The sequence below is a fragment of the Patella vulgata genome, chromosome 4 (assembly GCF_932274485.2).
Source record: "Patella vulgata chromosome 4, xgPatVulg1.2, whole genome shotgun sequence".
Classification (NCBI taxonomy): Eukaryota; Metazoa; Mollusca; class Gastropoda; family Patellidae; genus Patella; species Patella vulgata.
In genome coordinates, this window is record NC_065882.2 from 73,080,057 (window position 1) to 73,106,327 (window position 26,271).

Here is a 26,271-nt window from a genome sequence, read left to right on the forward strand (position 1 = left end):
AGACAAATCCTTCTGATTGGACAATAAAACAAGTTCTTCTGATAGGACAAAAAGACAAAAACTTCAGATGGGACAAAAAGACAAATCCTTCTGATTAGACAATTAGACAAGTCCTTCAGATGGGACAAAAAGACAAATCCTTCTGATTAGACAATTAGACAAGTCCCTCTTATCAGTTCCTTGGACTAACACATGATTCAATTTTTATTCAATAATTTGCTTGCGCAAACAGGTCTTTAACAGTGGGATGAAACCTGGAGAAAACAGGTTGGACAGGTGACCCTACTCGGTGTTATGTGCAAGGTTGGGATAGAAACCATGCTGCTTGACTCAATGACAGACCCCATGATCTAAAGCTCGCATGTTAGACCACTTGATCTTCTAATCACCCTCTTACTGTTTAAGAGTCTGTAGAATTAATGGACAGACAAATACTCAATTGATGAAGTTGAAATGCCGGTAAAAAAACAATGTGTTACTCCTTTTCGAGGCTGAATGAAGGAAAAAATAAGGACTGCAGCTCAATTTCCGTTGGAGATTAGTGGTTTGTTGTGATTTAATGAGGTGGTTGTAGCCAGTAAATTGAAGATTAATGATTTCCATAGAGAACATTTACGATCGTGAATATACTACGTCTCAATCAGGCTTCAAAGAACTTTATTATTATAGTTTACACTGCTTGAGATTGCCATATATAATTTAATTAAGGAAGTTCATAAACTTAATTTTCAAATGTAGTCTTAAACTTAATAGTAAGTGCAGGAGGACCGCACTACACGCAAAACACAAATCTACAAGATAAACCTGCGGACAAGACAGAAAATAGACATTGCACCAAATAAAAAAAATATCAAATCAAGTGAATGGATCCGGGGTTTATAATGTAAAATCCATTCACTTGATCAGATATATAATAATAATAATAATAATAATAATAATGAGGTTTTATATGGCGTCTTCTCCATGATGACACATGCTCAAAACGCTTTTAGTAATTGCTCTACTGGTAAGACAGGAAAGTCTTTAGTACGGATTTAAATTGATTAAAAGTCTGTTGATTCTTGATCTGCTGTGGAAGTTCATTCCATAATCTAGGATCAATATTTACCGAACCCCCCCCCCCTCCCCGGCCTCCTCCCCTCCTGGAGATTTGGAAAGAGAGACAGAGTATGCATAGTCCATTTTATCCATAATATAAAACTGTTTCCATGGTATTTACTAATTAAACAGGAAATACACATGTCACAATTCTATGTAATACAACAATCCAATAGTGAGGCTGATGTCCCCTGCCGCAATCCCAAAATAAATAGATGACACATATTAATTAATTGCACATTTATCTTTTTGAAAAGTATCGACCAATCAAACTAATTATCAACTATACACTAAGTTTCATCACTCTCTATCAGATAGAATCAAAGTTATCTACTCACATAGCACCAACCAACGAAATTGCTTCGCTCTGCTTAGCTTTAGCTCGAAATGTTAATCATTAAACATACAGTCAAGACATTCACCTAATCATGGACCTTATAATACTGTATTATAAGGTCCATGACCTAATGAACATTTGCATCAAGTTTAAACATTCTACCTCAGTTAAACGTAGAGTTGTTATGTTCCAAAGTCTTGACCAACCAAATTGCTTATCGCTCCTTAGCCTATGCAGAAAATTCTCATCATTGAACTTAGTCAGGGTAATGATATAATGAATCTACACACAGAGTTTCATCACTGTCACCTAATTATAACCAAAGTTATCATATTCCAAAATCTCAACTAATCAAATTGCTTATCTCTATTTAGTACAAAATGTGCAAGATGGAACACTGTCAAGACATTCACCTAATAGACACCTACACCAAGTTTGAACATTCTACCTTAATTAGAAGGAGAGTTATTGTGTTCTTAAGTCTCGACCAATCAGATTGAAGTCTCTACTTAGTCTAAGAAGAAAATGCTTATCATAGAATGTAGTCAAGGTATTGACGTATTGAAACTATACACAAAGTTTCACCACTCTCACTCAATTAGAATCAAAAATATCGAGCTCCAAAGTCTTGACCAATCAAATTGATTATCCCTCTGCTTAACTTAGGCAGAAAAGGCTTATTATCGAACTTAGTCAAGGTATTGATATAATGAAACTATACACCAAGTTTCAATACTCTTACTTAATTAAAACTATAGTCATCGTGTCCCAAGGCATCAACCAATCAAATTACTTATCTCTGCTTAGCCTAAGCAGAAAATGATAATCTTCGAACTCCATCAAGGCATTCACCTAATAAACACCTAGCTCAATTAGCAGAGTTATTGTGTCCCAAAAAGCGTGACCAACAGACAGACAGACAGACCCATTTTAATAGTCCCCTGTTTTCTTTGAAAGGCAGAGGACAATTACTGATCATTACTGAGTGACTAATAAATTTCTGTTAGCATTATGCGGTCAGAATGATGTTTTACATGGGCCCATAAATGTTGAAACAATCAGATTTCGAGATTATATTTCAATTTCATTACAACAAATTTCATTAAGTAAATTTGAACAACAATTTGAACGTCTTCCAAAAATTAATCAAATAATTCAAGGTTTCAAGTGTGCAATAAGATAACTATTAAAACAAGTGTGGAATCAAGTTCTTAAATCCAAACAGCAAGAAAATGATCCTTTCCTATAATGTAATGATATTCTGAAGAGTTTACAATAAGATAGTCATTAAAAGAAGTATGGAATTGGATTCTTAGACTCGAATAAATCTTTTTCAGCAGGAAGACAATGAAATTCATTGGTAAATTAAAAAATTCTTACCTTGAAAGTAGTTCCACTAATTCCTGAAAACCATTCTTAGCCGCAAGATCGGCTGGTGTATATCCTTCTTTATTCAATAATTGCACACATATATGACTTCCAGGTTTAGCCAATAGAAATAAGGCTACTTGAAATAGACCTAATCTAGCTGTAAAATGTAATAATGTTTCCCTCTCCACTTGTTTTATATCTGAAAGTAGTTTATAGTAATATCATTATCTACTAAACACTCATTTACCTTATATTAATGATATACAGGGTCAGTATGTGGTATATCATGCCTTATATTAATAATATACAGGGTCAGTATGTGTTTTATTAAGCTTATATTAAAAATACATTATGTTAGATTTAGATAAAGAGCTAGCCGTTCTTGCTATAATAGTTCGAAAATAGATAATGTAACATGAATAATGTGAAAATTTCATTCAAATTACTCTATTGCGAACGAAGATATTAGCCTTTGAAGGTTTGACAAGACATGTGCAATAATTTCAACCACCGCCCTAAGTCTCGCTCTTCCATTTTTAGCTTAAATCAAAATATGGCTGAACTGTCCTAATCTATTTAATATCGGAGAAATCCGATGCCATCGAGAGTTGATTATGACCTGGATAAGTTAATTAATGTCTAATTAATGATTTAGAAAACATTTCAGGCCTAAAGAAAGGCCTGCAATAGGCAGATTTAGCTCTTGCATAATGTATGTTTAATAATATACAGGGTCAGTATCCCTATGCCTTATATTAATAATACACAGGGTCGGTATGTGTTTTACTATGCCTCATATTAACAAAATACAGGGTCAGTACATGTATGTGTTATATCATGCCTTATATTAATAATATTTCGGGTCAGTGTTACTATGCCTTATATTAATAATTATCAGGATACCTAGCATCGCCAGGAGCCCAAATTTGATGGCCTAAAACATTCATGGGGTCATGCTGGTTAATTTGATACCCCATATGTGGGGGGTAGAGAGCGACGACGAAAGCGTGATTTGCCCTGAGTCCCAAATTCAATGGTCTAAAACATTCAAGGGGTCATTCAGGCCAATTCAATACCACATATGTGGGCATGGACTGATTTTATTTATATATGGGGGGGGGGGGGGGAATGGCCGAATGGTTAGCATGTGCGCACTGTATCATAAGGGCTGTCATTGAGTCAACTGGCGTGGTTTTGAATCCCCGGTTGTACGTGACAAGGAGTAGGGTTGCCTGTCCAACCTCATGGGTGTTCTATGGGTCCTTCCGGTTTCCTCCCACTGCTAAAGACCCCTACACATAAGCGAATTATTGAAATAAAATTAAACCATGTTAGTCCTGAAATAACCTAGTTTGTGTCAGTGGATGTTAAACCCCATCTCTCTCTCTCTTTCTTTTATTTGTATACACAGTGTTAGTATGTTTAACTATGTCTTATATTAGTGATACACACAGCCGGAATGTGGGTGGATGCAAAAGGAAGAATATAAATATTTGAAACATGCTCCAACAATAGAAGGTACTTGTATGTATAAATAACTTTTCATATTACTCTTGAGTTAATTTTACAATTGAGAACAAAAAGTCATACTGAAATCAATGTACCTGGTGGTAGGCGTTGACATCTTGTTTAACAGGTGTTTATTTTTGGAATATTTTATTTGTATTTCTATATTATTAGTATTACTGACCAATTATAAAACAATTACTTCTAAAAAGCTATGTCTCATGCTGACATTTCGAGCAAAACCATCAGAAGCCATTAGTTTCACATGAAAAATATAGAATTGGATCAAATTGAATTTTTTTTGGTTACAATTGGTTATTTCTATAATGGATTTATAATGTACACCAAAAATAGAAATATTTTCTAATAAGGTTTTTACCTACAAATCTTACTTTTCGAATTTCGCAATAAAGACCTGTTCTGGTTTGACTGCGCTAATGAAGACAGGTATACATGTACGTCATACAGTGTGCTATTTGGGAAATTTTGTCTACTCTTATATCGAATTCCATCCAAGCCTGAAAATAAGGCACATGTCACTGGCAGCACAATCTCAGGATTTGTAAATATTTTATCAGTTTGGATTCAGTAATGATCTAGACGGTCTGTTTTTTTTACATATATCTGATTTTAAAGTTAATAAAAAAATTTGATTTTTAATTATTTAATGATCTGAAATAAGGTACCTACATAACAATGAAACAGGGTTTAGCGTCCAACTTTTCTCCCCGACAGGGTTAATGAAGATGGGATCAACATAACATAAATGAAGTGTCCTATGAAATAAACTTTGCCTGGACAGCTTCCACCCACTGTTCATCAAATTTCAACATTCACAAGGCATACATTTACCCATCCAAACAACTAGACACTATTCCATGCCAGACTCTCCCCCTTCCATGCCAGAACCTCCCCCTACCATGCCAGACTCTCCCCCTTCTAAGCCAGACTCTCCCCCTACTATACACTAATGACAAAGGGAAACCAGACAGGAACATCTCGATGGAACTTACTTGATAGTAACTCTGTCACAGAGCAGCACACTGATTAATTTCTGACACCATTTTAAGTTATATATATCCATTAAAACATGAGAAATGAAATGAAATTGGGTTTAACGTCCTACTGTTCTGCTCCTATACTGGGCTAATGAAGACGGGCATACGCCATACAGTGTGCTATGAGGGAAATTTTGCCCGGGCAGCGGCACTATCGCCTACTCTTATATCGAATTCCAACTGCCAAGGGATCTTTTACGTGCATTCCAATGTATACACAGGACCTCGGTTTATCGTATCATCCGAAAGACTAGACAGCTGTCCATGTCAGGCCCTCCGTCCTGCATCACTGACAAGGGGAAACCACGTTAAAACATGAGATTACAAACAAAGAAACATTTGTTTATAAGTCACTTTAACAAACCAAAGGGCATAAATCAAAGACAGTTTTAAAATTTAAACAAGCCAACAGTCAGGCTGATGTCTCCCGCCAAATTGAAAAATTATTTAAATGACACACATTTTTGAAGGCATCATCGACGCAGAAAATGTTCATTATTGAACTTAGTCAAGGTATTGATGTAATGAAACTACAGGAAATGCGCACTATCAAACTTAGTCAAGGTACTTATGTAATGATATACTCATGTTTCACCATTCTCAATCAATTAGAATCAATTAAAGTTGTCAAATTCCAAAGTCTCGACCTATCAAATTACTCATCATCGAACTTAGTCAAGGTATTGATGTACCGAAACTATACTCCAAGTTTGATGTAATGAAATAATACACCAAGTTTCACCACTCACACGGAATTGGAATCAAAGGTATCATGTCCCCAAACATTGAACTTAGTCAAGGTACTGATGTAATGAAACTATAGGAAATGTGTATTATCAAACCTAGTCAAGGTATTGTTGTAATGACATATGCCAAGTTTCACCATTCTCACTCAATTAGAATCAAAGTTGTCGAGCTCCAAATCTCAACCAATCAAATTGCTTATCATTCTACTTAACCTGATCCGAAAATGCTCATTATCGAACTTAGTCCAGGTATTGATGTAATGAAACTGTAAACCAAGTTTCATCACTCTGACATAATTAGAAGCAAAGCCATTGTGTCCCAAAGGGTTGACCAATATAATTGTGTATCTCTGCTTAGCCTAAGCAGAAAATGCTCATCATCGAACTCAGTCAATGCATTCACCTAATCCAAGTTTGAAAATTCTAGCTCAATTAGAAGCAGAGTTATTTTGTCCCAAAAAGTGTGACGGACAGACAGACCCATTCTAATAGTCCCCTGCTTTCTTCGAAAGGGGGACAAAAAATATATATATATATTGAACATACCTGGTTCATAGCCAAGAATATTCCAACCAACAGGAAAAGGTATGTAACGAAATGCTAACACTAATCTCTCATCTAACGTTGTCCGTTCTTCGTTAGCTAAATCAAATCTGTCCGATCGTACAAGTTCTAAATTATCTAATGATTGGGTATTGTAAACACTATCCAGTAGAAATTGGACCATAAAATAGGCCGTGTCATACTGATAATAGAAAGGCACACTAGCTATAAAATGACAGGACCTCTGTACAACTCGATATATCGTCAATTCCACACTCTCTGGCTTTGCGTGAGCTGAAAATAAAAAGAGTTAAAATCAATTGAAGGTTAGATTGGAATCATATTAGGGTAGTAGTTAGTGATAAGGAGTTATGAAAGCATAGATCACTGGCCTAGTATGTCAGCCCTTTATAACAAGTTCCCACCTCCAGATATAAAGGTTTCCCAATGCTGCATGTGAAATGGAGCTTAATGTCCACTCAACACAAACCAGGTAATTTAGGGACTAATTTTATTTCTATAATTCGTTTGCGTTTAGGGTTCTTTAGCAGTGGCAGATACCCGGAGAAAACCCACAGGATTAGGCAGGCGACCCTACTCTTTGTCACACACAGACCTATAAGCGCATGTTAGACCACTCGACCACCCACACCTGGTTGACTAAGATAAACACACAATAATAACAGTGTTACCTGTACTTGACTTTCACCTGACAAAACCTAGTTTTACTGGGACAAGGTTAATTGGTTCTTGAGACCAAAGATGTTACAAGAAAGGATATAAGAGGGTAAAAGTGTAATAGAAAGAATTACACAAAGAAATAAGATTACATATTAATCAACATTTCAAAGAATTAAACCTTTAAACAGTTAAATTTTTGACTAATATCTGTGAAAACACTTAAAAATATAAATAAACATTGAGATAATGCTAACAATTCTTTGAAAACAACTTTTGCACAAAGAAATAAGATCTAAGTAATAGTATTTTTTTTTTTTTTTTGGTTTTGTTCCTAATTGCCACTGGGATTGAAATGGAGACTGTCTGGAGAATGAACATGATAACATACAGGTCAAACTCTATATCCTATCCATATGTATAGGTTTCAGTGTGTAACAATTAATTCTGTCTCTTGGGTTCTTATTTCAGTCATATATTACAAGTCTTGACTGACTGGCAGCATAAATAATCGGCTGGAGGACATAACTATCAGTCAATTTATATTCCATAAAATTTAAAATTTCAAAGTATGTAACTTTAAAACACAATAAATACAGTTAAAGATACTTTCCTGTGTACAAACTGTGTGATTTGATGATATATTTGGACTAAAAAAACATATTCAAACTAATTAATCAATCAAAACTTTGCTTCAAATCCTTTTTTAAAACTTTGTATACCTCAAACTATAAATAAACTGTTGTTAAAAGCCATGTATGTCACCTAACTTCAATCAGGGAGGGTTCATTTTTCAGAATGTATTTTTCATTACTTACTGCCCATTTACCATACATATTGAGGCCTAAGTGAATTCTTAATTATTTTCTGTCAACTTCTTTTTCCAACGTTTAATTGCAGAGTCTTTTGTACGTTGACACCTTCAATGTTCCCAAAACCACCTAACCATTTCATCAATTAATAACAATCACTCCCTCAGTTAAGATAGCACACAAAAATAAGCTGGCAGTCGGACTGCCAGTTAGTGATACCCCGACATATTTGCCCAGTGCTTGCAAAGTATTTTTCTAGTAAGACTGGGCATCTATACTTTCCATATAAACCAAAATTGTCATACTTTTATTGGATATAAAAAACCTGATAAGTACTTTCAGGACAATATATCTTTAAATCAATAGTTATTATCTGTAAAAACACTTTGAAAATTATAAATAAACATTTGGGTTAGTGCTAAAACTTCATTGAAAAAAATATTTTGCTATTCTGAAGTAAATCATTTTTTTTTAAAGATCTAGTTGTGAGAGAGAAATGGGGTTTAACGTCCACTCGACACAAACTAGGTCATTTCGGGACTAACATATGGTTAAATTTTATTTACATAATTCGCTTGCGCGTAGGGGTCTTTAGCAGTGGGAGGAAACCGGAGGACCCGGAGAAAACCCACGAGGTTGGAGAGGCGACCCTACTCCTTGCCACGTACAACCGGGGATTCGAAACCACGCCAGTCGACTCAATGACAGACTTTATGATACAGCGCGTGCACGCTAACCATTCAGCCATCCAACCCCCCAAAGATCTAGTTGTAGTCTGAACACTTTACCTATCATTTTGAGACTAACATATGGTTGTTTTAATTTGGATGGATCACATTATTTATTTCTTCACTGCCAAGACCGCTATACAACAAGCAAGCCAATAAATTGAAACACAATTGGACCATATTTTAATCCCTAAATGACCTAGTTTGTGTTGAGTAAAATCCATTTCTCCCCCTACCCCCTCTTCAAGCTAGTAAATCATTAAATCTAATACATCTCCATTTCTCAACCTTTACCAGATTAGAAATACATGTAATATACAGACTATTTTATTTCCCAACAGAATTTGACGCTGCTCATTTATCTGACTGACAAATTACAGCGCACTTCTCGGATTTTTCATCAAATATGAATAACTACATATTTCTAATAATTTAACGTCAGACTTTTCTGCACCAACTGGGCTAACAAAGAGAGAGAGAGAGAGAGAGAGAGAGAGAGAGGTGGTTTAACATCCACTCTACACAAATTTCGAGACTAACATATGGTTCAATTTAATTTCAATATTTCGCTTGAGCATAAGGGTCTTGGGGATCACGTGGCTAAGTGGGTAAGACGCTAGCTAGCTAGCCTGGAGGTCGGGTGTTCGATCCCTGCATTGGCCGAGAAAAAGTTCATCCAGATTTTCCGGCGTGGTTCTCCCTTGTCAGTGATGCAGGATGGAGGGGCTGACAAGGAAAGCTGTCTAGTCGTTCGGATGGGACGAAAAACCGAGGTCCCGTGTACACATTGGCGTGCACGTAAAAGATCCCTTGGCAGTTGGAATTCGATATAAGAGTAGGCTGTAGTGCCGCTGTCCGGGCAAAATTTACCTCATAGCACACTGTATGGCTTATGCCCATCTTCATTAGCCCAGGTTAGGAGCAGAACAGTAGGACGTTAAACTCCATTTCATTTCATTTCATTTCATTTCATAAGGGTCTTTAACAGTGGGAGGAAACTGGAGGACCCGGAGAAAACCCACAAGGTTGGACAGGTGACCCTACTCCTTGTCACATATAACCGGGGAATCAAAACCACGCTAGTTGACTCAATGACAGACCTTATGATACAACGTGTACGCACTAACAATTCGGCTATGTGTCAGACATGTATCAAGTCAATAAAATTACAGAAAAAGAAAAATTGGTGGCAGGCAAAATAACAAGCACAAGAGGGAGTGTGTCCGCTAAAATTTCATTTCAATTATTTGCTTGGGAGGAAACCAGAGGACCCAGAAAAACATATGAGGCTTGGCAGGTGACTTACTTTTGTCAGGATCAAAACTATGATTTATGACCTTGTGATTTAAAGCACAATATATTTTGGTCACAACCTTCCCCCTAAAGCAGAGAAGGGGTGGGGGGGCGCACGGTGACTAAGTGAGTAAGATGCTGACTCACTAGCCTGGAGGTTGTGGTTTCAAGCGTGGTGTGGGCCAAGAAAGTTCAAGATTTTCCGGCGTTAGTTTCCCCTTGTCAGTGGTGCAGGACGGAAGGCATTTGGATGGGACGATAACCAAGGTCCCATGTACACATTGGCATGCACCTAAAAGATCCCTTGGCAGTTGGAATTTGATATAAGAGTAGGCCATAGTGCTGCTCCTCCGGCAAAATTTCCCTCATTGCACACTGTATGGCGTATGCCTGTCTTCATTAGCCTAGTCGGAGTAGAACAGTAGGATATTAAATCCCATTTCATTTCAAAGCAGGAAAAAGTAAACAAAAACAAACAGTAGCTAAGCAAGTGACCTAATAAAAAATATAATAATTAGTTCTTTAGATCGGGTCTAATCTAGAATAGAATAAATAACGTTTAACTATAATAAGGTTGACTTTAGTTGATCAATATAACCAATATAATAACCAGTTAATATAATATACCACGTAACATTCCCATTAATTAATTCATCGTTCACGTCATAGTCTGCTCGAATGTACACCGAACACAGATTTATTAATCAATGAGGGTTTAAAATAGATATTTTATAATTGAGTTAATCTAAACAATTATGGCCGTTTTCATTCAAATTTTTTTGACTAAGTGATCCTGAAATGATTAAAAGATGAAACTAATTTACTTTTGACACAACTTAAATGAAATAAAATGGGGTTTTAACATCCTACTTTTCTACACTGACTAGGTTAATGAAGACAGGCACACGACATGCAGTGCGCTACATGTATGAGGGCACACTGATCAGCAGTGAATATTCACTAGGCCGCATCAATCACTGATAAGGATGACATCAATGTAACTTACTGAGCCACAAATATTAACTTTTTTCCTCCGACAAATTAAATTTTAAAACATTTTTTTATATATTAGAAAAATAAAGACGTTTGAAGTATTTGTAGGTAAAATTTATTTCCTATTTTAGTGTAAATGGGTATCAAAATGAGTAAAAGGCGCCATTCTGCTTGAATCAGTAACGTCAATGCACGCGACATTGAGCCAATGATATTGACGCCGCGTGATATTACATCATTCGTTGAAGGCAGTCATCTTTCACAGAGATATTACAAGACTTTCGTACTACAGATTGGTATGAGGGACATTCTGCCTGAGCAGCAGTGTTCTTCAAATTCAAAATGTCAAGGATTCTTTTATGTGCACAGAATCCTTATTTTGGGGGGGGGGGGAGGGTCCCATCCAGACAACTAGACAGTGTTCCTTTCCAGACCCTCTGTCCTGTACCTGACGAGGAGAAACCACACTGGAAACAAACCCCCTAATTAGTGAGTCAGTGCCCCATATATAACATGATGATGATTAATGAAGCTGAATACATATTACAACATTGACTGCATTAGCTGATAAAATCCTATGTAGCCTGTTTCAATGGCAGTTAGTAATTAAAATGGATATACATGTATCAAACACAATTGTATTGAATACAACTGTGGTTTTATTACTGGATGATATTTCAAATACATGTAGAGTTATCTAGTCATTTATCAAAAAACAACTGCATATTGCTGTGAATATCCTTTGTCCTAAATGACTAAACATCGCTGGTTTAAATATTTAATAGCTTCCAACTATATACCATGTCGATGGTATCACTTCCAATGACATTGTACAACTGCGCACTTACTCAAACATGGCAGATCATGCAACCCAATGTCACTTGTGACTAATTAATATTCATGAATCTGGCTAATTAGTTTTCAACAATATGGAAATGATCTTAATGCTGGTTTATCAAAAATCTCGCTCACTGTTTAGCAAGGTTGACTCATGCTCTCCCTTTGTTATCAACAACTTTTTTTATAAGTTTGGAAGCGTTTTGCAATCAGTGGTTATGTTCTGGGGCAGACTAGGTAGCTCTGGGCCCTCGAACCACAAATGGTTTTCTTGGGTCGTCATCACTGAAGAATACACGACATGATAGGAAAAAAAACTAGCTTGATTCACTCGGACCATTTTTCTCATCAGATGCAAAAGACTCTTTTGTTTCCAATCAGGGTCAAAGGGCCACTGAAACCCTCTGGACCTTGGACCGTGCTCACGCCAAGCCTCCACTGGTTATGTTCCATTAGTAAGCTTCACTATGTGTTGAACAGTGTTTTCATTCTTTTTACCATTTTGAATTAACTTATTCACAATAACAATTACCCTTTCTTAAACATTCATTAATGATCACAAAGAACTATTCCCATTTACGCAAACATCACATAGTAAACTACGCCATTTATTCAAACAAAATCATATTCTCTATCTTTATGTAAACTTAGTAGGTCTATTCTTGAAACATGAATGGGTATTTCGGGATGCAACTTGATAAGAAGTCAGACATTGAATAAATACATAACAGAACTGGTCTTGTTGGTTGACTATTATTTCAAACTTTATCAGTCAAAACACCAATAAACATGTCAGATTCTGTCCTAATTGCTATTCTGATTAGAACAGAAAGGCTTAAGTCATAATCATCCTGTGTCCTTCTATATCAAAAACTAAGTAAAATTTGTTCCCATGGAAACCAAGAAATTATTAAATTGGAGAAATTTCTAATTAACAAAATAATAATAATAATAATAATAATAATAAAAACTTTATTTAATGAGGCAACATATTTAGTTTGCAAAAAAAAAACTAATCTTCCATAGGTCCCTCCTAAACTACAAAGACATATATACATGTAATATCAGGATAAATTTAAAATCATTAGAAATGCAATAGCATTTTAAAGTGGGAAGTTTGATAAGTCACTCCCAAACTACAAAACATATACATTATACAAGTAGAATATAGGAAGAACACTATAATTACACACAAAATAAAATAGAATGCAGTTGCAAGTTAAAAATAATAAGTATGTCATCAGTTGAATATTATGGTTCCTACAGTGTGCAAAATAGATGAGTTTTCAGTTTAATCTTAAAATTTTCAACATTTTTACACATCTTTATGTCAAAAGGCAGATTGTTCCATAAAAGACATGCAGAATAATGAAAAGTACGTTTCATGGATTCCGTTTTGCATTTTTGAAGAAAAAGAGATTTACTGGTCTGTGAACAGAGCAAGATATCCGTTTTGGAAACAAGAGATTTTTCAATAAAATGGAAATTTAGATAAAGTGGAGTATTAAATGTAATAATTTTGAATGATAAGACAATTTTATTGTAAAGAATCCTCTGTGTAAGGGTAAGCCAACCGAGTTTAGTAAATAAAGAGGTGGACGGATTTTCAATCGGTGCATCAAGAATAGCTCTTGCTGCCCTCTTTTGTAATTTTAAAAGAATGTCTAATCTACTTAATGTGCGTACAAAGTTTCATTTGGAACGATTAAAGAGAAATATTCTGCAAAAAAAGACTGACTGAAAGTGACCATTTCAATGTCCTTCCTTAAACATATATTATGCAAAAACTAAATCTGCCTATTGCAGGTCTTTCTTCAGGCCTGAAATGTTATCTAAATTATTAATTAGATATTAATTAACTTATCCAGACCATAATCAACTATTGATGCCATAACTAGCCTGCCATATTTAGCGGATTGGAATACATTTTTTGAAAATTCATTAAACATGAAAATGGATAATTGAGACTTTGTTTTTTATTGTACCGACTTTAGTAATGATGATCAAGTCTAGCCTAAAATTCAAAAGCTAATATCTCAATTCAGAGTGGAGCAATTTGACTGAAATGTTTAGCATATTCTGTTTACATTATCTATTTTTAACTATTATACCGAGAACTGTCAACGCTTTATCTTATTTCCTATAATGCCCATTTAAATGAGGTTTTAACATCTTACTTTTCTGTACTAACTGGGTTGTTCAAGACGGGCGTGTGCACAGACGTTTTCATGCAATCCAAATTGAAGTCAAATTTGTTTCTATGGAAAGGAATTAAATCCGGAAAAATTTCTAATTAGCAAAAGAGGCACAAATACACTACTCTAATAGTCATGTGTGTACAAAGTAGGCCTATCCTATAAATATCATGAACAATTTATGACATATCGTCGGTGAAGTGTCAAAGGGGTGTATCTCGGGAAATTAGTCAAATACACTTTTTTGCATTTTTAAAATCTCCCAATTAATATGCACATTTCTGTCTAAGCTGTGTATCTCTACACCAATTAGAACTGTTCTGGGTATCATGTGTCCAAATGTTGTATCTTGATTTGTTGAAATTTTGAAATGCAAAAGGTTCTATTTCTTAATCTTTAGAAATTCTTAGATACACCCATTTGACACTTCACCGACGATATGCTATAAAAATAATACCCAGACGCACAGACCGAGCCCAAGTTAATATCCCTGTCCTTTAACTTTTTCAGTCAGAGCAGAACAGTAGTTGTTAAACTCCATTTCATTTCATTTAACTTTTTCAGATCGAATTATTTTAGATTTGGCAATCGTGACACAATGTGTACGATGTCACATCCCCAATTTTTATAGTTTGGACACCACAACCAAGAATAAAAGAACATTGTTGAAAAAAATCTGATACACTTTAGGAAAAATATCAGACATCTTACTCTTTAATCCTTACAAAAAAAAAGACATTTAAAAAATCTAGTCCTACATACCTCTAAAAACACAGCGTCTAGTTATTATTTATCCATAAAACTTTTACAAGTACTTGTGGAATACGCAACTTGTTATCCCAACGAGCTAATCCATATTTACCCAGATCAAATTGACTCTTAAGATTCAAGGCAATTATTGACGTCACACATATTTTGTCCATTTACGTTAAGCCCTGGATTTCTTTTGAACAGATCTCGATCGACTTGATTCAGAAGCAATAAATGATTTTCATTATTTGGTTTAATCCATTATCGAGAGTCCATGGCTATCAATCTTACAGTTAGACTGAATGAATCCAATGAAGGTGTACTCCCTCTCCTTCAATTAAAGCCAAATATCTGGTGATTTATTCACAACCCAGAAAATAGATGTAATTAATTTTGAATATAGAATATGTAAATCCCATTGAGAAGATCTAGAGATCATTTCCGAAGGCTCGATATTTTGAATAATATGTACAATACACGTAAGTCCCACTGAGCAAATCTATGGCCGATTTTCGAATGGCTCAATATTTTCAATAATATGTACAATACACGTAACTCCCACTGAGCAAATCTATTGACGATTTTCGAATGGCTCAATATTTTGAATAACATCATATACCGCCTGTACAAAATACATAAATTCTAATGAGCAAATCTACATGGGTAGTGATTACATTCCAATGACTCAATATGTACAAAACACGTACACGTAACTCCCATTGTGCAAATCTAGCGATTATTTACGAATGTCTCAATATTTTGAATAACATCATAAACCTCCTGGTACAAAATCGTAAATTGCACCTTCGAATGGCTCAATAATTTAATTCGTAAATTTCAGACTAAGATAATTATTATTTAAAATTGTACCTTGTAGACCCAAAATGACCTAGTTTGTGGATGTTAAACACCATATAATTATAATGTTATATATTTTTATCTATCTATTTTATACTTTAAACACTTTGTATGAAATGATTGTGATGTGAAAAGCTTCGGAGCACGGTTTGTGAATGGGGGGCACATAGTAGTCCTAATTGAAACTACACGTTTGGATGAGATGAAAAATCGAGGTCCCGAATACACAGTGGCATGCATGAAAAATAACCCTTGACAGTTGGAATTTGATATAAGAGTAGGTCATAGAACCACTGTCTGAGAAAAACTATCCTCATAGCACCCTGTATGGCATTAAAGCCCACTTTTATCAGTTAAATCCAAAACTTTAAAGCTACAGTAGACGGTTTAAAAAAAGGGTGATGAATATTTTATGTGATGATGGCTAAGTCTCCTAAATACTCCTCTTGGGATAAAAAAAACTCTCTTTTACATAACTTCAAACTGTCAAAAAAAAATTTTTTTTATCAAAGCGAACAGAAATAAAGATTATATACAACTTCTTTATTTTCTATTTGTAAACAATGACTGCTTGCACGTACAATTAACATGGGTCCCGTTTTTTTTTTTTAATAAAGCAGCTGTTGATTATTTCAGTGATTTTAAATACTTTGTAAACTACAATAAGGTGAAAGTTGAATCTCTAACAGAAATATCAATTCAAAAATTCTTTTTCTTAAAGGGCATTATGGAAGATTTGATAAAGAGCTGACAGTTCTTGCTATAATAGTTAAAAAATAGATGATGTAAAGGGAATTCGCTGTCATTTATGATAATAAACAAAGTCTTGATTACCCATTTTTACAGTTAATCATCAACAGCTGTTGAACCACAGATTGGATTCAAATCAATGGAAAATCGGACGCATCAGATGGCATCGAGAGTTGATTATGGTCTTGCCATGTTAATAAATGTCTAATTAATAGTTTATATAACATTGAAGGCCTAATGCAAGGTACCCAGTCGTGTGATGCGTTAGGATAGGATAGTCCCTGCGCGTAGGGGTGTTTAGCAGTGGGAGGAAACCGGATGACCCGGAGAAAACCCACGAGGTTGGACAGGTAAGCAACCCTACTCCTTGTCACGTACAACCGGAGATTCGAAACCACACCAGTTGACTCAGTGACAGGCCTCATGATACAGCGGGTGCGTGCTAACCATTCGGCCATCCAACCCCTTGATGAATATGAGAGAATTTTAGACGAAATGTCACTTAATAATAAACAGTAATAGTATTCCACAGAATTGTGTCTTATTTGACAAAGACTACAGTAACCTAGTAGAAACGTCACTCAGTAATAAATTGTATTCTATAGAATTATGTTCTGTGTGAACGAGACATGAAATCTATATAATATTAAGAACATGTGGTGTCTATCACATTTCTACATGTACCTGAAGAAGTTCAAAACAACCAGAACTCACAGTAGACCAATTTAAGATTGTGATTATGTATATCAATCGTTCTTCATTAACACAATAGCGACTACACGTACATATAGAAGTTCTTTCTCCTGATTTCCCTGTGGAATACAGTAGGTAGTTTCTTATAACAAATCTTTTCCACTCTCATTACCTTATCAGACTAATGGCTAGAGATTCACAATTTACACTACTTTCGTAATAGCTTTCTCAAGCACTTCACACAATGACAAGTTTCTATTTCAAGAATTAATATTTTTATTAATAAAACGTTAGTACGCGGAGACAGAAATTAAATGGGGTTTATCTTCCTACCTTTCTGCACTGAGTGGTCTAATGATGACGGAACGATTATATAAAACTACTACTTGACAGTCCAGAGAGTTTAACGGTCAGGGCCCTGTTTCTCGAAATCTTAAAGGTGCTAAATCGCTAATATTCGGAACCTCGACACAAATGGGATACAACGCATATAATAATGTAATATGATGTATAAAAACTGATTTACAGTCAATCGTTTCAATTTTTGCCCTAATTTCTAATCAGTTATGTTCAGCGAAATACGCCAGAAGTCTCATAGATAGTATTTATTGCGCATGCTCTCCAGATAAGAATATGTGGTCACCGTGTGACACGACTCGTGGAATATGTCTAGCCTCATTCTTTGAGTCCCTTGTTGCAAATGGCGCTGAAACGCATTATGGTACACGATTTGTGTACCAATGGTAAAGCGTTTATTTTGTCTTAAATATTGGATATCAGAAGCCTATCTTTTCCTGGTAAGATCACAACATCAATGTTGATTTAAATTGACAAATAATTTGTGTTTATGTTTGAAGACTTTGGATGATATTGAGTTAGGGACTTATATTAGCTACTTTAACTAAAGGTAAAATCCAAACTTTAGTTGATTCTTCAATTTTGATTGGTTAAGCACTAAAATCACTTTAATATTATCCAATCAAATTATTAAAATTTGGATTTTACCTTCGTTAAAATTTCGTGTAGATCTATTTTAGTTGATTAAAAGAAGTCTGATTTGACTAAGCAGTGATGTTCATCGGTGATGTTCAAATAAGAAAGGAAAGGAAATGGGGTTTAACGTCCTATTGTTCTACCCCAACCTGTATAATAAAGACGGGAATATGCTATGCAGTGAGCTATGAGGAAATTTTGCCCAGGCAGCGGCGCTAAGGCCTTTTTTTTGGGGGAATTCCAACTGTCAACGGGACACAGGACCTTGATTTTCCTCTCTTAAGAATGACTGGACACTGTTCATTGCGCGCCAACTGGACCTTAGTTTGTTTTGTTTTTTGTCCCATCTGAATGACTAGATATTGTTCCTTGCCCGACCTTTCGACCTGCAGCAAATAAGGAAAGAAATAAAATTAAATACGATTTAACATGCTACTGTTCTGCACCAATCAGGTATAATGACTAACGACTCTCTCAGTCTCAACAATGCCAGATAGTGATCAGCTAATTAACAGATAACAAGTTAACATAACACCTGCGTATTAATAAATTAATAATTAATCAAATATCAATTGGAAATGAAATGATTTAACATCCTACAGTTCTACATCAACCAGGCATATACCATACAGTGTGCCATGATGGAAATTTTCTCTGCACAGTTACGCTGCAGCCTACTCTCATTTTGAATTTCAACTGTCAAGGTTTAATTTTATTTCAATAATTCGCTTGTGCGTAGTGGTCTTTAGCAGTGGGAGGAAACCGGAGAACCCGGAGAAAACCCACGAGGTTGGACAATGGACAGGCGACCCTACTCCTTGGCACGTACAACCGGGGAATCGAAACCACGCCAGTTGACTCAATGACAGACTTTATGATACAGCGCGCAAACGCTAACCATTCAGCCATTCAAACCCCCCACTGTCAATGGTTCTTTTTCGTGCAAACCAATGTCACCTCGCTTTTTCTGTCTGACCAGACGCTAAACCCTACATGTATATCATTTCATTTCATAAATCTAGAGTATTAAAATCATTTATATACCTGTGTAAATTCGATAAATCCAAGATCATAACTTTTTATCTTTCAATAAAATACAACACCATGTGAAGCTTTTCCTATGGGAACAACGGAGAAGCCATTCATCCAATTGGCTTGAAAATTGATTTTAATTGCCAAATTGTAAACAGAAGAAGAATAGTAAGGAATGTCCACTTGGCTTATTTTCATGTGATACAAGGCTTACAAATAAAACTTTATTGACAACCAATATATTTAAAGCTGGCCAACTAATATACCTTCAGATCAATATGTGTCGCTGAGATTGGAACCACCATTGTTTGTTTAAACCATCAATCAATAGGACCAACTATACACGTCTTTAATTTGTAAATTCTTTATCACAATGACTTGACTATTTTAGTATTTAGGGTTTGCCGCGGTGGTTGAGCAGTAAAGGCACTTGCCTCTGGACTAGAAAGCCCTAGTGTGGGCCGAGAAATACATGTAGCGGAGATTGGAACCACCATTGCTTGTTGAAACATCAATCAATAGGACTAACTATCCAATATCTACATGTACTTCTCTTATATCTAAATTCTTTATCACAATGACTTGTCTATTTTAGTTTTTCCGACGTGGTTTCCCCATGTCAGTGATGCAGGACGGAGGGCCTGACAAGGACAGCTGTCTAGTCCTTCGGATGAGACGAAAAACCGAGGTCCTGTGTAAACATTGGAATGCACTTAAAAGATCCCTTGGCAGTTGGAATTCGATATAAGAGTAGGCGATAGTGCCGCTGCCCGGGCAAAATTTCCCTCATAGCACACTGTATGGCGTATGCCCGTCTTCATTAGCCCAGTATAGGAGCAGAACAGTAGGACGTTAAACCCCATTTCATTTCATTTCAGTTCATTGTCTATTTTAGTACTTAGGGTTGCTGCAGTAGTCAAGCATTATGGTCCCTTGCTGCTAGAGTCCCGAGTCCCAGGTGCTGGCTGTGACGAACCCTAAGGATTTACCATGCTGGGTTTTCACTGTGGGGGTGGGGGTGGGGTAATCCTGGAAGCTTGCTGAGTCTTTAAGGTGTGACAGAATAACTTCCAAGTAAAGGTTCTTTTTTCAGATAAAAAAAAAACACTGACTATTACCAGGGCATGACCTTGAAATGCTGAATTATCTACAATCATCTACATGTACTTTTCATACATTCCACTGCATGAACAATATTGGTCCAATTTGAGATTAAAATTTAAAGTCAAGATTTAATATCATCCAGAAGCTGAAAATATAATACAATTCACCTTTTATTCAAATATCAATCCAGACACCTTCCATAGCATGAAGAATACTACCGGCAATCCAATTCAATAATTTCACAATAATGAAATTTTAGAATTAAAGTTTAAGCGTTATATCAGTCAAATACTGAAAATATCATGAAATTCACTTCACACATAGCTATGATTTATCAAATATCAATCCAGTCACCTTCCTTTGCATGAATAATAATGGTAGTCCAATTTGATAATTTCACAAAAATGAATTTTAGAATTCAACGTTTAATAGCGTCCATATAATGTCAGTCAGATACTGAAAATATCATGCAGTTCACTTCACACGTAGCTATGATTTGTCAAATATCAATCCAGTGTGTAGAAGAAGAATTTGTTTGTTATGTAACATTTTTCCAACTCAAGTATAAAATCATTTCTGCAAATAATTTTTTACTGGTTTTTCTGTTTATTCAGTTCAAGTGTCATAGCTTAAGCACTCGATGTAAAATAATATTTGCAATTATGAAAAAGATTTAATTTATTATTTAAGCGGCATTTAGTAACTGAATGAGAATAACACAATGACACAATTATATGGAGTAGAACAAGCTACTTAAAAGTTTATTTCTAGCGATTAAATTTGTACATTTTAACAGAAAATTTCATTTTTATTCAGGTGTGTCTGGACAGAAATAAATTTTATAATTCCCTCTGTGCTGTTAAAGCAATGAACGTATTTATTTTAAATATTAAAGCTTTTTTAAAAAATCTCAAAATGAAAGCTATTTTCAATTTTTAAAATTTCTACACATAGCTATAGTTATCTTAACATTCTTTTTCAGTTTTTCCCGACAAAATAAATGGCTTAAAACTTATTGTAGACCTTGAAATAGAATTTGAAGGATGATATAAAAAAATAAAGAAGAATAGAAAATGTAAGCTTAATAAATGAGAGTTGTATTTAATGTCCTACTTTTCTGCACAAACAGGGCTAATAAAGATGGTCATGAAGGCAATTATGCCCAGGCAGCGCCACCACAACCTACTCTTATTTAGCTTTCCAATTGTCGAAGGATCTTTAAATTGCCTTTTCCTTGCCATCCCTTCGTCCCCCCAGCACTGACAAAGAGTAAACTGGTTGAAAATTCCATAGTAAACTGAAGATCAAACCATGGTCCCTTAAAGTTACAATATCATATTTTCTAAGAAATTCAAAAAATAATTATTTCTATGTTTTTTGCTCAATAGGTTGTCAACTCACTATTATACGATCATAGGTGTCATTCTCACACTTAAAACTCATTTACACAGGAAATAATAACACAATTACCTCCCTTGTTTTCTATTCTCCACCATGGAGTAGTTATCTTCAAACGTTTGAATTTGAAGATGAAAATGATATTTTTACCAATTTCTCAACTGGCAATAGTGAATTATAGGATTAATAGGATTATTCTTTAACAAGGTAGGACTGTTTATAGATACCATCTAATAAATTTTAAAAATATAACTTAAAAATATGAAATTGCAACTTTAATGAGAAGTTGTACTAGGTGTTATATAAAGAGAAAGCTCGCCCTGTTATGCATACTATCACTCATCAATACAAACAGCCAATAAAACTATTTTTTTAAAGTTGAGTTTTGGGATATTTACTTTTCAAATTCTTTACTGAATTTTGCTTCATGTCAGCAAATAAAAATAAAATGCGGCTTAAATAGCTCAACACTCGTTTTATAATATTGTATAATCTCCAAATGTGACAATTCTCTTTTCTATTAAGAATATCTCTTGTTCATATTTATACTATGAATAATCGCTCGTTTGATGAATACACCACCAAAATTAAAATCTTACAAATCTTATCTTTATTCTGTACATACCATTGACAAATACTTCACACGTTCATTACGTTGTAGCAATATCTCGTGAGATCAGAAGTTGAAAGCAACATTTAAACCCAAATGAAGAAATCTATTTATGACCCCGTGTAAAGGTACTATGATCTGTATACTTAACATAAGTGTGTTGTCTCTCTAGTGCTTTTCCTCGAGAAGACCAATGCAAACATGGCGGTCACGTGTGATGCCCTGACAAATATTAGTTCTAGTTCTATAAAGGCGGTGAATGTTTGATGCTATGTAATAACGCTACAAGAATGTAAAAAGACATTTAAACAGAATTTACTTTCATTAAATCGTTGGATTGTTTAACGAACAGAACACAATTGTATCAAATTGTCTAAAAATACTGACTTTAGTTTGTTCATATTTGTCTAATTAAATTGTTTCCACACCAACTAACTTCCGTATGTACTCTTAATTGTTTGTTGAAACTAATTAGACATTTTGTAAAACGTTTTTTTTTATTACAATCTGTTGAGAGAAGCCTTATTCCCAACCCATAGCATGGAAGGAGAAGAAGGTAGGATGTTAAACCCCATTTCATTTCCCTGACCTGTAAAGTGTCTGGCTAAACGTCATTTCAATGATTTTTAATCCCTTGCAAACTACAATACTGTGAAAGATGAATCTCTAAAAGGGATATCAAGTCGATAAATGGTTCATGGTGCTTACAAAGATATGATGAATCAAAAATTTGTCAATATTCTCTGCAGATGATATATAGGATATAGTCACAACAAGCCAGCACTACCTTCGCTAAAATCATTTGATGGGCTTTTAATCAGATATACCGTCCTTAGATTGGGAACAACTACTATAAGAAAAGTGGGATGACCATATAAGATTTTTTTGTACAAGATTTATTGGAGCCATGGTGGCTCAGTGAGTAAGACACTGGCTCGCTAGCATGGAGGTATGTGTTAGCCAGAATAGTTCATTTGGATTTCCAGCATGGTTCCCCTCCCCCTTTGCCAGTGGTGCATGAGAGAAGATCTAGTCATGTATAGTCATTCGGATGGGATGTAAAACCAAGGTCCTGTTTACACATTGGCATGCACATAAATGATTCCTTGACAGTTGGAATTCGATATAAGAGAAGACAAAATTTCTCTCATAGCACAATGCATGCTCGTCTTTATTAGCCCCTCAGTGCAGGAAAGTAGGATGTTAAACCCCATTTCATTCCACAGCTATAAGGTTTATTAAATCAGCGATCAATTCACCACGATATGCACAATGTATTTCTCTCATAGCACAATGTATGCCCGTCTTTATTAGCCCAGTCAGTGCAGGAAAGTAGGATGTTAAACCCTATTTCATTTCATAGTTATAAGGTTTATTAAATCAGGGATTAATTAACCACGCTATACTGCTCCAATGATTTAATGATCTCTCTAAATCTAACAATAATACTCATTAATTAAAAGTAAGTCTGACGAATAGGTATAGACACTCTATCTTGGTTAATATTTATTTAAACAATAAACCATTCAACCACAGATCCATTAGATCTCCAACAAACAACTAATGATTTTCAGCAATCACTTGGTACGGCACGTCATCATTTCTTCTACATAATCCTAAATATATCATTTATTGGTGGTCCTGTGGCCATTAACTCTCAGTAACTGTTTCATGGTGACCATTTATTAGGAACTGGAACTGGATATTGAGTGCAGAAGTAGCGAAAATATTTCAATATTAACAAAAGTCCTACAGAAAGCAATTTTTCATTTAATGGTGGTCCTGTGGACATCAATTCTCAGTAACTGCATCATGGTGACTACAGGTTTTTATTCTACATAAATTCAGGACAATGATTGACAAAGTTGTGAAATAATTAGTATTGTATTGGGGCCTGTGGTCGTCGATATAAAATCTGTTAAGAAAGCGGTTTAGCTAGTGTAATCTGGACATAAGAATAATATAGGTGTGAAAATGTCTTGTTGATGGACTTTTGAGAATAGTGTGATCACTGTTAATCTGTACAAATGTTACGTTTCATATTGAACTTTGTTTAGTTTGAAGTGACTTCCGCTGGCCCAATCTCTTGTGACTCGCGAGGCGGGAGTATAGATGACAACCAGAAAATAAAGTACATGTACGTTAAAAATATGAGTCTGTGACTAATTATCAGTTTTAACAATCACTACTTTGAAAGTACAAGAAAAATCTTGGAGAGATTTGGCATATATTCTATATGACCTATTCTTATATCAAATTCCAACTGCCAAGGGATCTTTTATATGCACACCAATGTGTACACAGGACCCTGGTTTTTTTACACCATCCGAACAACTAGACAGATGTCCTTGTCAGGCCCTCTATCCTGCACTGACAAGTTGAAACCCCGTCGGAAAATCCTGATGAACTTTCTTGGCATACACCGGGATATATTTTTGGAAACTCACAACTAATTTGTAATGCCTTTTAAAATAAACAGGGATCTGAAGTCTCTGATGAACATTTGAGAGATTTTTAACACCTTGCAAACTACCAAGGGAATCTTTAAAATGAATATCAGGTCAAAAACGGTACTACTATCTGTACCAATCAGTATTTACAAAAAGATTTCATGACTTAAAATTTGTCAACATTCAGTGTCCCCTGTAGACGACATACAGTCATAATAAGCTAGTGCCACCAATAATTTTCACTGATATCATTTGAAAGGCGTCACTTTAATCAGACTGAATCCAAGACAGGATATTACATGTATCTACTATGTTTATAGTTTTTGGTTTCTTAATCAAATGTTAAACATACATTATGCAAGAGCTAAAACTGCCTATGGCAGGTCTTTCTTTACGCCTTAAATGTTATCTAAATTTTTCATTAAACATTAATTAACTTACCAAGACCATAATCAACTCTTGATGCCATCACATGCCTGCGATATTAAAGTAGCTAAGTCTCTAACTCAATATCATCCCAAGTCTTCGACATTGAAAACACATATTATTGGTCAATTTAAATCAACATTGATGTTGTGATCTTACCGAGAAAAGATAAGCTTCTGATATCCAAAATTTAAGACAAAATATACATTTTACAATTTGTAACACAGAACTCGAAGAACGAGGCTAGACATATTCCACAAGTCATGTCAAATGGTGACGTCATATTCTTATCTGGAGAGCATGCACAATAAATACTATCGGTGTAGACTGGAATAACCAGACGTTAAAGATTGCCATTGATTGAGACTTCGGGCGTATTTCGCCGAACATAACTGATTTGAAATTAGGGTAAAAACGGAAACGATTGAATGTAAATCAGTTTATATACATTAATATTACATCCATGTAATTATATGCGTTGCGACCCATTTGTGTCAATTTCTAAATCCCAAATATTAGCGACTTAGCTCCTTTACGCGGATTTAAATACATTTTCTGGTGGATGAAATGAACGTAAAAATGGATAATCAAGACTTTGTTTATTATTGTCACAACGGTATTAATGATGATCGAAGCTAGAATAAATTGAATCGCTAATATCTAGGTTCAGAGTGAAGCAATCTGACTAAAATTTTCAGCATATTCTCTTTTCATTATCTATTTTTTAACTATTAGAGCGAAAACTGTCAGCTCTATATCTAATCTTACCTAATGCCCCTTTAAATGTTAAATAATGAATTTGTGTATATTTCAATGGGGAGTAAGGTGTGGTAAATTTAATATTGTCTGAAAAATGACAGGCGATACAAGACAGGAAATTATACATGTACAGTAAACTTCACATTAGTCGGATCTAAGTGGACTGGTCACTTTTTTCCGAGTTAAGCGAAGATCCGAGTTAGCCGAAGACCGAAATTCAATCTTAGCTTGATTAGAAATAAACTGCAAGAGC

General features: G+C 35.0%; 1 protein-coding gene across 3 annotated transcripts in view; it reads right to left on the reverse strand.

The window, feature by feature from the left end:
* Positions 1–26,271, reverse strand: part of LOC126819769 (rho guanine nucleotide exchange factor 28) — a 237,406-nt gene that overhangs the window by 187,166 nt on the left and 23,969 nt on the right. For all 3 annotated transcript variants that reach the window (XM_050547974.2, XM_050547973.2, XM_050547972.2), the window contains exons 5-6: positions 6,663–6,953; positions 2,816–3,005 (exon numbers count right to left, since the gene is read on the reverse strand). In XM_050547974.2, the coding sequence (XP_050403931.2) occupies positions 2,816–3,005; positions 6,663–6,953 (481 nt within the window). The remainder of the gene's footprint in view (positions 1–2,815; positions 3,006–6,662; positions 6,954–26,271) is intronic.